This window comes from Achroia grisella, unplaced genomic scaffold (genome assembly GCF_030625045.1).
Source record: "Achroia grisella isolate CSIRO2021 unplaced genomic scaffold, CSIRO_AGI_Agris_v1 utg918, whole genome shotgun sequence".
NCBI classification, from domain to species: domain Eukaryota; kingdom Metazoa; phylum Arthropoda; class Insecta; order Lepidoptera; family Pyralidae; genus Achroia; species Achroia grisella.
In genome coordinates, this window is record NW_026713067.1 from 2962799 (window position 1) to 2975247 (window position 12449).

A 12449-nucleotide genomic window follows, 5' to 3' on the forward strand; every position below is an offset into this window, starting at 1 on the left:
AAAATATTGTTGTAGTGAGATTAATATTGAAGTTTAAAAAAAATTTAATAAAATTGTATTGTTGTTCCAGCCACTTACAACAGTAAAGTTATTTTATTGTACAGTAAAAAACTAAAAGTAAAAGGAAACAATGAGTACAATGGCGGAATTATCCCAAAATAGAGAATTCTTTCTTTGAAAGACTGAATAACGAATCCACGTTGTGGAAACAAAAGTTTTATCACCAAAATTGGTTCGCAGGGAAGAGAGAAACTGTTGTTTTTTTAAGTCGGCTAATGTGATTGTGAAAATGTCATTACGAAAACAAATTATGCGTTGATTAGCTCCCTTACTCTCCAAGGTAGTTTATTATATAAGTTGGTGTATATTTTTGTTTTCCTCAATCTCATAAATCGTATGTTCATGTTATTCGTTTATTATAATTATATTATATATATATATATATATATATATATATATATATATATATATATATATATGTATTTATTTACATCATAATCTTATATATAAAATTCTCGTGACAGTTTTCGTTCCCATACTCCTCCGAAATGGCTTGACCGATTCTCATGAAATTTTGTGAGCGTAGTGAGTAGGTCTGAGAATCGGCCAACATCTATTTTTCATCTCCCTAAATGTTAGGGGTAGTCCACCCCTAATTTTTTTTTTATTTTAAGGCAAAACAACGTTTTAGGTCTGAGAATCGGTTACTATATATTTTTCATACCCATAGTGGTAAGAGATATCCACCCCTAAATATATTTTTATTATATTTTCGACATAATATTTTATTTTAATTTTTTTATTATTTAGGATTGAAAAATACGTACGACCCTAAATTTTTACAATTCTAGCATCAACCCCTATTTTTAATAGCGATTTTAATTTATATGGCAAAAGAACGTTTGCCGGGACAACTAGTTAGATATAACAGAATTGAGACATACTACTGGTCGCCCAGTGGTAAAATGTACCATAATTAATTTAAATTAACTTATAATTTAAATTTATTATGGAATATTATTAATGTTCTATTGTCAAAGACTTTACTTTAATAACTAATATATATTGTAATATCTGAATTTATTATGGTTACGTTTGTCATTCAGGAAAACTATAGACAAATAAACTATAGAACATAAACACTATTAATTTATTCTGAATTTGGCCACAGACTAATACTATATAAAGTATAATAAACAAAGTACTCCTTTGCACTTACTAGGTATGTATGCGTTTGTGTGGTAGTTGTGTAATGTCTTTTTATTGTAAAATGTATTATAATGCATAATTTAAAAAGTATTTTAGTATACTGCGCTCATCTATACATATAAATAAAATTGCAGTGTCTGTATGTAATATTGAAATGACCGTTTTTTACTACATGCATATAAATATAAATACAGTACATACACCAAAATAAAATCCACGTCAAATTCCACGCGGACGAAGTCGCGAGAACAGCTAGATCTCTATATAAACTATAAATGTGCAAAATTTCGAACTCCTTCTGCGCAATTTTGAAAAAGGGGTACAAAGTATTAATATAGATAATTGCAAACTCTCCTGACGCTCTGTGATTATCGCCTACGTAAATTTAAAATCGAAATCTTCAACCTTATTTGAAATAGATGAAGAACTATCTAGAGAATTTCTTAGAACAAAATACGGGAAGCTGTGTGTTTAATAAATAATAACACATCAAAATCATCATCTGAAATTGGTTTAACCCTTACAAAAGAGGGTAAGTCTCTCGGGAAAGTAACCCAACGTACCTTTCTGTTAACTGTCGACACGTCTTATGGATATAAATAATAATGGAGCTTTTTATATATAGTGAGAGAGTAAGACCTTTTATTTGCATCTGTTTATACATATCATAGTATAAAATAAAGTCGCTATAGCAGTCTGTCCGTCCCTATGTATGCTTAAATCTTTAAAACTACGCAACGGATTTTGAAGCGGTTTTTTAATGGATAGAGTGATTCTAGAGGAAGGTTTATATGTGTAATGAGCGAGTAGCTAGTATAATATAAAATGAAGTGTATGAAGTCTGTTCGCCTAGATCTTTTGAACTACGCAACAGTTTTTAATGCAGTTTTTAGCAATCGATAAAATTCAAGAGTAAGGTTTATATGTATTATATAATACATGTACACCTGTGCGAAGTTGGGTGTGTAGATACGAATAAAAGAAAATGGGTAGATTTAAGTATTACATAAATACATCTGTATAAATACAAAAAGGCCTTATTGCTATTAAGTTTTCAAGGCAACATTTATGATAACTGATTGAATCCCGCCAAAAGCTAATGTAACTTAAGCTACTTTAGTTTTAAATATTTTAATAAAAAAAGTTAAATTCTACTATATATATGGCTTCTTAATGTGGGAAATTGTTTTTTTGTTTGTAATACTTTATTGTAAATTTACATTATAAATAAAAGGACACAAATGACTTAATAATTAATTGTATTATGAATATTATGTGGATACTGCATGGTGTAGCATATTCCCTTATTAAACAGTCTCAATCAAAACGTCTTTCTGTTAGCATCTTCGTCCTGCACCTTGACACTTAATGGTGAAAGAATTTAAAACAATAATAAATTAGCAGATGTGATGATAAAAGCTTACGGCTGGGCATAACTTAGATAATGTACCCGAAACTTAGCAGCATGTTTATTAACAATGCGGCCAGCAGTCTAACTTGTCATATTTTCAACAAAGCCGGCATGCCTACTTTGTTGCTTTGTTACGACACTAACGTTGCAGCAAAGTTCCAGAATATTCCAAATACTATGTCATAACAAGTTTGAAAGTTTCAAATTTACCAGTTGAGTTTCTTGTCTGTTGAATTGGCCTAGTTTATTGTTATTATCAAGAATCTTGACACAAGTTTGCTCGCAAATGTATGAAGTTTAGTTTTAATGCCCAAAATGACTTCACGAGAAAGGGAAAGGAGATTGTTGTTAATGTGGAGTAGTAATCTCATTGCTAGCAATGTATGGTACATTCACCATCATACATCAGGTTGTCCTCCACGTGGTTCCGCCTGGAAACCATCACTTACTTACACGGAATTTATCAGGATGGCTAACTGACCTCAGTTCATCTTCATTTTATCATCCTTCACTGGTGCCACGCTAGTGTAATCTGTTAGAGCAGGCGTGTACACCATTTCAATAATCTATACATCTATATACATATAAATAAAATTGGAGTGTCTGTTTGTAATATTGAAATAACTATTTTTTACTACATGCATATGAATATATATATATGGTACATATACCAAAATAATATTTTAGGAAAAAAAAGTATAAAAATCAATTCTACGCGGACGAAGTCGCGGGAACAGCTAGTAATTAAAATATAATAAAAAAAAAAAATTAATATATGGTCAAGCGCAGTGACGGCGATACAAATACATAGATAATATTTTTTCCTTAAATACATACTGGTCTGGGTGATTTCTATGTATAATGTATACATAGAAAACACCCAGACCGATACAAACAATCATACTCATGAATACAAATGTGCCGTGCGAGGAATCGAACTCGCGGCCATCAGATGAAAAGCGGTGTGCTAGACTGCTAGCTCACCGAGGTCGTCAAAGTTTCTCGCTCGTTCTTCTTGTGATAAGATATCTTTCTGTGCGGTAGATTAAAAGAACAATAACTGTGACTATTCAAAAGTACTTAAATCTTCTAAATATATATAAGTCAAAGGTGACTGACTGACATAGTGATCTATCAACGCACAGCCCAAACCACTGGACGGATCGGGCTGAAATTTGGCATGCAGATAGATGTTATGACGTAGGCATCCGCTAAGAAAGGATTTTGGTTAATTCTACCCCCAAGGGGATAAAATAGGGATAAAAGTTTGTATGAAACTTTGTTAATTTTAAATCAATCGGACTGAGACTTTGCATACATAAAGCTATTATGACGTAGACATCTCCTAAGAAAGAATTTTGATGAATTTCACCCCTAAGGGGTTAAATTAACGCGAACGAAGCCGCGGGCAAAAGCTAGTTAAGTATATTTGAATAATGAATTTCTATTCTATACTATCATCCATAAGAGTTCACGAGTAATTCTCATTTTTTACAAGCATTGTTGATATACAAGATAACAATTTTTTACAACCATAATTATAATTTATAGATACACAAATTCCAGCCCCACAGAGTCGCTGTTAGAGCAATAAAATTGAGTAATAAAATAAATTTATTCCTTACTCTAAGGCAAAAGCTCATTCTTTTCTGCCAAACGAATTGATGTCTATACGTCTCTAGTGGGAAATTATTTCCACCTATTCAGTTTATGACCGAATTTATCATGCCAATGGGGAGTCACGCGATCATTCGACCCGTGTAGATATTGGACCCTCGGCTACGTCGTAAGACTTATTTTTTTTTATCGATATCATAGTATCATACACATCCAGAGTATACGTGGGACTAGGTGCTATCTTTGCAAAAGAATCGTCAAAACCGGTTTACATTCCTATGCTAAATTGTCATTGTCACACCAGTTGAATAAAATATATGTAAGTATAAACTTTTTTGTTTGTTTGTTTCAGTTGGAGAATGTACAACTATTGGATAAATACAACTTACGAAATCCATCAAAGGGCACGCTGTATTTCGCCACCACTCATCTTATTTTCGTCGACCATGAAATGAGTAAAGAGACATGGGTAAGTTTATGAGTGATATTAAAACAAAGATAAAATAAGCATCTAATGGTAACATTAGTGACCAATATTCGTTTGAGTGTACTATAATATTGTAATAATTGCTTAAATCTAAGTGGCTTATTTCTTAGGTACATAGATAGATAGGTTTTAACTTTGTTTAAATCAACAGTTACACATACAATATCACATTGTGAAATATAATGAAATATTTTGAAACTAAAATTTTTTGCTTTTTGAGTTATATAAAATCTATACTTTTTTTATAATATACTAACTGTGCTCCAGGTTTCGTTAAATTTCAATATAGCCTGTGTTATTCTGATGCATAAGCTATATTACTGCAAAGTATCATCAAAATCCGTTCTGTAGTTTTTGAGTGAAAGAGTAACAAACATCCATACTTGCAAATTTTCGCGTTTATATTATTAAGATTAAGATGTACAGTCAGGCAAAGAGGGAGTAACACAGTGAATTATTTACTTAGAAAGAGGAAACATTTCTTGTATATGCTTTTTTAATTACTTTTTACTAATTTTTATGGCGCTCACACATTATTTGTAGCCGTCAGAGTCTAAAGCCCAATAAGTCCCAAGCTAAGCACCCAGACGAATAGAAACAATCATTCTTATGAATATAAATTTTTGTTTGTACTAATTTATTAATTGAAAAGTAGTTGGGATCATTAGTAGATAGTAATTTCTTTATCTATGGTATATGATTTATGACATTATGTTCCTCTCCATTTCATTACCTAGTATAAAACAAAGTCGCTGTGGCTGTCTGTCCGTCCCTATGTATGCTTAAATCTTTAAACCTACGCAACGGATTTTGAAGCGTTTTTTTTAATAGATGGAGATTCAAGAGGAAGGTTTATATGTATAATACATGTACACCCGTGCGAAGCCGGGGCGAATAGCTAGTATATTATAAAATAGGTCTCAGTTAAACATGAATATAGATTTTATCTAACTATCCTTGGGGAAAGTTTTAGATCGAAGAAGTCATTAATTTTTTTGAAACCAAAATTCTACCGAAGCCATTTTTAGACTAATTAGGCACCTACTTAGAACTGAGGCAGAGTCTGCAAACTTTTCAGTGTTTTTACAATCTATTTATTTTTAATCTCAGTGGTTTTTGTGTTTGTTTTTTCTTATTTTTTTATGTTATAGGTAGAGATATTTACGCCTCTCGTCCTTGCTATTCGACAAGCCACTGACATTTATGGAAAATTTTAATCTCAATCGTTTTTAGTGCTGGCCGAGATTGTTTGTAAGTTATAGGTACGGCCCTCGATGGTCTAGCGGCTTAGCACACCGTGTTGCGTGTTACACCGGCTGTGCGTTGAGTTGAGCTCGTTGAGTTTAGCACACCGTTTTAGTTCGATGGTCGCGGGTTCGATTTCACGCACCATGCAAGTGACGGTGTCTATTGCAAATGTATTTTGGACATTGTATTTTTATGTTTAGTTTGAATTATTTGATATTTTTATTAAATTATTATTTGCACAATTTGACCCACTCAAGACTTCAAAATATGACTATTCAAAACCACTATTTCTATGACTCTATTGGGTTGACTGGAAGAGATCTCTTTTAGAGATAAGTTCTCCTTTGTTAAGATTATTTCTAATTAATATACATTATATATATGTAAAGAATATATATATCTTTATATGAACCATATCATCCGTCATCACTTGTCCATATGAACCTACGTTCAAATGGAGAAGAAGTCATGACAAATCAGCTGATGTTCCACGAATCACTGTTTATATAATAAGACGCCATTTTGTGCCCGCTACTCATAAAAAGCCAGAAGTGATAACAGTTTCGTCCACTTGTTCCAGATATTGCTGATGCATATATCCTCAGTGGAGCGGCTGCCGATCACGACCACCGGCTCGCCGCTGCTCGTCCGCACAAAGACCTTCCAATCTGTGTTCTTCGTGATCCCACGCGAGAGAGATTGCCACGAGATGCACCAAACGCTGTTACGTCTTAGTCAACCGGGTAAGCCATAACACTATGTTTATATACATATATTGACATTTGACGATCTTGTTGTTGTTTAACGCCCTACTTTCGATGGTTGCGGGTTCTATTCCTCGCACGATCCAAATATTTGTCGATCATACATTTGTAAACATATTAATATATAAAAATTTGCACACCTGTATTAAGGCTGAATACACTGGATGTTATATCTAACATCGTATAAGCACTGTATTCTGCAATGATTTAATTTTAATTTTAATTAATATTAAAATTGTTTTTCAATTCGATTCGACCAGTATTTCCTGAGGTTAAACCTTTGAACCAAAAAAACTTTAATATAATATTGCATGTACTGTCCGTTCGTATATTTTAGCTTTTCTACTTATCTATTGCAGTACACATAGACGAGTTGTACTGTTTTCACTACAAATCGTCACCGGACGAGCTACCGAAGTCGGCCGGGTGGAACTTCTTCGACATACAGACAGAATATCAAAGGATGAATGTGCCAAACGAGCATTGGGTGTTATGTACAGCGAATAAAGGTTATGAGGTAAGAATTCATTACAAGACTCATAGTTTTCTTAATGGATGGTATTTTTTATGGATGGTAATGGAATGGTGCACCCGCCTTCGCTAACGGTTTACGCTGGCGAGGCGCCAGTGGAAGATGATAAGATGAGCATGAGGTCAAGTCAGTTAGCACATCGTGACAAATTCACCAAGAATTTATAACGATGGTTTTCAGGGGGAACCGCGTGGAGGTCAACCTGACATGGTACATTGCTAGTAATGTGGTCATGAGTCCACATTATTAACAATCCTCTTCCCCCCAATGGATGATATTGCTTTGATGCCGTCGCTTGCGCTAACGGTTTACGCTGGCGGGGTTCCAGTGGAGGATGAGGTCAGGTCAGTCCATTACATTATGAATTTATCACGATGGTTTCCAGGAGGAAACATGTGGAGGTCAATCTGACCCCTCCCCCCCTAAATTAGATATTATGTGTATGAATTATAAGTACATGGTATCATACATTGCTAGCAATGGGGTTATTAGTCCACATTTCTAACTACCCCTTTACCCCTTCAATGTACTTCTCTAATGAATTTTGTAATATCTGTATGTTACAAAAAATTGTTTGCCTGTATGTTAATGGAATAGTGCACCCCCTAATCTAATCGTTTACGCTGGCGGGGTACCAGTGGCGGATGATAAGATGAGCATGAGGTCAAGTCTGATTGTAAATTCATCATGAATTTATCACGATGATTTCCAGGGTGATCCATGTGAAGGCCAACTTGATATTGTACATTGCTAGCAATGGGATTAGTCCACATTACTAACAATCCCAATGTACTTCTCTAATAAACTTTGTAATATTTGTATGTTACAAAATAATGTTTGCCAACAGCTGTGTGATACGTACCCCAGTGAGATCTACGTGCCGGCGAAGGCGACCTCGGCTGTGCTCCTCGGTAGCGCCAGCTTCAGGTCCCGGGGTCGACTCCCGGCGCTAGCTTACTTGCATCACAACAAAGCCGCTATAGCACGCTGCAGTCAGCCATTGAGTGGGTTCTCTGCTAGGTGAGCACACTTTTATGAGCGACTAGATAATAAAAAAAACTTACACGTGATAAGTAACTAAAATGTCTTAACTAAACTTTAATAATGATTTAAAATTTATTACCTAAATTTTACTAATATTTTAGCTCTATTTTCTCTAAAACAATGTAATGTGATGTATCTTGTATATAAGTCATTCTAAAATAAAATAATAGAATATCTTTAACAACAATAATTTTGGTATAAATTATGACCTAAATTTACCACTATATATGTAGGAATCTTTCTAGACCATAATGCGCCGCTTACTAATTTCTTTCTTTAACTTAGGTGTTAAGTTCGCTATATATACATTTATATATTGTATTTATGCATTAAAGTATGACTAAATAAAATAAATAAATAATTATTCAATTCTTCACAGATGCATGGAAGATGAACAGATGCTGGACTTAATCCGACGTTCGAATCCAAATTGCGGTTATATGTATGTTGTCGATACTAGGCCTCGGGTAAGTTCATAATATAGAATACATAATTTAGTTTATTAGAGAAGTAATAATGTTTATGAGTATATTTATTTTGAGGGCCTTATATTGGCTACTGGCTGTGCACATAAAAAAGTAGCCTATGTTATTTCTCAGGGTCTAGATTATTTGTGTGCCAAATTTTATTTTAATTAAGTTTAAGTCCAATAGTTTTGGCGTGAAAGCCAAACAGAAAGACAGACAGAGTTATTTTCGCTTTTATAATATTAGTAAGGATTATTCCTATACTACAATTACGTCTATGCTCCAACGATAATGTTGTTGATCAGACTATATATCAGTTTTACGAAGAAGCCAATGAATACCATGATCCAGAAATCAATAGCTGTTGCGATGGCCACCTTCTGGTGCTCTTTTCTACTTAGTGCACCTCCAATTGAATGGAATCCTTAGCGAACTGCTTGCCTAGCTCGACAAACTTTGCAATTTGTGATCCATTTTGTATTAGTTTATTATGTATTACAAATGTGAACAAAATTGATAATTTATATTTCTATATTGTCTGTTCTTATGTATTTGGAACAATATACAAGCTCAATCCACTCAATAGTAGGTGGAAGCCGTCAACTATATACATAAACATAACCGTTAACGGATATCACGTTACCGGTTATGTTTATGTATATAGTTGACGGCTTCCACCTACTATGGACCAATGGAGCAATAATGACTTGTCACATTTATGATTATTCAGATTAATGCCATGGTGAACCGAGCAGCTGGCAAAGGTTACGAGAACGAGGCATTCTACGAGAATATCAAGTTCCAGTTCATGGGTATTGGCAACATCCACGTGATGAGGAAGAGCCTTCAGAAACTAGTCGAAAGTATGTATCAACTGACGTTTGTTGTTTTGAAACTGTTTCGTAAAAAAAATATTATGATTGTGGAAAAATTATATGGGAGTATAACGGTAGTATATTCTGGTTCAGTATGGAAGTAAAACGGTAGTATATTCTGGTTTAGTATGGGAGTAAAATGATAGTATATTCTGGTCATCGAAACAGTCAGCGGTAGGCTCGTCCCTTGCAACGTGGATTTTAAAGTTTTGCTGCAGACAAACTGCTAATTAGCTTAACGGCTTGGTGTATTAAATTTGTGTGAAAATAATATACGGAGTCAAATGTGGCCATGTCAAGTATTGTGTTCACTACAATTCAAAAATCTAACTTTAAACGAATAAGAACGTAAAATTTTTCAATTATTTTTCCCTACCGTCCAGTTCAGTAGGTGTACAGATTCAATTGAGAAGAACATGGAACTCAACTGAATTTCTTACAAAAAGCCAGATGACAATGTCTCTGACTACCGCATCTTTGATACCAGTTGTGACGGTATGTTTTCTTATTTAGTTAAGGTTTGGTAATTATTTATTAATTATAAATATTATGTTTCAGCATGCGAACAAAACACACCCACTATGTCGTCATTTCTCAGTGGTCTGGAGTCGTCTGGTTGGCTCAAGCATATCAAGTGAGTTGGAAAAATCTATATATATATATATATTCATCAGCTGCTTACACGTACACTCTTTCACGCGCGAGTCCGCTTTCGCGCGAATGCGCACCGCCGTCTCGGGCATCTCGCGTCTTTAATGCCTTTTTGATATCATTAAATATAGTTTGTGTGTGTGTCTCCAAATTGAGCAAGGTTTCATTACAGAGTTATTGAAATAAACGTATTTTTGGTAAATAATATCTGTGGAATATAAATAATAGTAATGAAAGTGATATGACATACGCGTAAAATGCTCAACGACTCGTTTTTTAACGCGTGATTAGGAGCGCTCTGTATTGCATGTTAAAGAACGTGTAATGTAAAGCCATTCAGCGGTGGAAGATCATAAAAAATCGTCGGGTGAGATTAGGCAGTCATATTACGACATAGACCGTCATTTCAGTCGGTATGGTATCACTGGTGTCACATCGTAATTTGATGTCCGTAATGTTGTTCATGTATATAGGCGACGTTATTGGTTATCATATATTGGGCTGTCAGTTTGTTTGCCATTCAAATTACTCAAAAAAACTAAGATATTTAAGCACTTTTGTAATATTAAGGTTCAGAGGGAGGAAGAAATGTGAAGGTATTTATAAAGTATTGATGTCATTTATTTTTCTGATTTTTTCCAGATCGATATTGGACACGTCGTGGTGGATTGCGTGCGCAATCGACAGCGGTGTAAGCGTGTGCGTGCACTGTAGTGACGGTTGGGACCGCACCGCGCAAGTGTGCTCGCTCGCCGCACTATGTCTGGAGCCTCACTACCGCACCATCAACGGGTACCAGGTAATCTTTCCAATATTATAAACGCCAATGTATGTATGATATAGCTGGACAGATGGATCTTTGTTACTCTTTCACGCAAAAAGTATTGAACAGATTTTGATGATACTTTACTGTAATATAGCTTAGACATCAGAATAACACATGGGATTTAATTGAAAATATATTATGTAAATTGAGCGAAATATAATGATAAATGTTATGCAAATACAATTGCGCGGGTCAGCTATTAATAATAATAATTACCCTCAACTATTCACACTGTGATTTAGCCCCAAGATAAACAGAGCTTTTGTTATTGATATTAGAAACACCCAGATCAATACAATCATACTCATGCAAATGTTTGCATCGTGCGAGGGATCGAACTCGCGACCATCGGCATAAAGGTGTGCTAAACGCCTAGAACACGGAAGCAACACGGAATCTGTATATATAAGAAAACAACATCTTTCTCTACTTTACTTGAAAGAGCAACAAGCAATTTTCTTGCTCATTCTTTTTGTGAGGAGTCTGCGTTCCGAATAAGTGATAGCATACAAAAATATGAGTATTCAAAACTGTTTATATTAAGTTGTTTATTTCAATAAAGATTATTTCTATTTCTCCCCCAGTTATGAGCAAGTATATAAGTATAAATTCCGAATAAGTGGTAGACTAAAAAATATGGCTAGTCCAAAGTGTTTATTTTATTATAAATTATATATATTTATCTTTAACCTCGCCCCCAAATGTACTTTCTCTCACCTACTACTTTATATTGGCCACAATAATTGTCAATTTCACAAACTGTAACGTTCAATTTGTTCACAGGCGTTAATAGAAAAAGATTGGCTGTCGTTCGGTCACAAGTTCACGGCGCGGTGCGGGCATATCGCGTGCGACGGTCGGGAACGTTCGCCAGTGTTCACACAGTTACTCGACTGCACATGGCAATTACTGCGACAGCGGCCCGAGGTACTGTCGTGGGAATTATATAATAAGTTGCCTACAGATTTTGAAAGTTTATTATGTAAGGATGAATTTAATTGTGTGTGCAGGCATTCCAGTTCAACGAGAGATTCCTTCTAACGTTGCATGACCACGCCCACGCCTGCCAGTACGGCACATTCATTGGCAACTGCCAGAAGGACCGACGGGATCTCAGGTGAAATTCTGTTTTTTTTTTTATTATATATAGTAGTATATATATAGTAGGTACTACCAAAAGAAAGAATGAAACTCTTCTAATCTTAATATAAGCACTTTTGAGTAGTCATGTAATATTTTTTTATTTTACCGCTCATTAGCAAAGCAGCCTCATCACAACAATAAGCAAGAAAGTTGCGTGCTTGCTCTAAAATATTCG

At 34.6% G+C, this 12449-nt stretch overlaps 1 protein-coding gene and 1 pseudogene across 1 annotated transcript in view; one reads left to right on the top strand and one right to left on the bottom strand.

Annotated features, from left to right (window-relative positions):
• The window catches only part of LOC131853972 (myotubularin-related protein 6), an 81632-nt gene that overhangs the window by 57480 nt on the left and 11703 nt on the right, over positions 1 to 12449 (top strand). The window contains 10 exon segments of the mRNA XM_059205076.1: positions 4590 to 4706; positions 6553 to 6715; positions 7096 to 7253; positions 8116 to 8288; positions 8692 to 8779; positions 9510 to 9642; positions 10213 to 10288; positions 10948 to 11104; positions 11915 to 12058; positions 12142 to 12248. Of these exon segments, the coding sequence (XP_059061059.1) occupies positions 4590 to 4706; positions 6553 to 6715; positions 7096 to 7253; positions 8116 to 8288; positions 8692 to 8779; positions 9510 to 9642; positions 10213 to 10288; positions 10948 to 11104; positions 11915 to 12058; positions 12142 to 12248 (1316 nt within the window).
• On the bottom strand, positions 9055 to 9269 carry LOC131854027 (protein transport protein Sec61 subunit gamma-like; annotated as a pseudogene).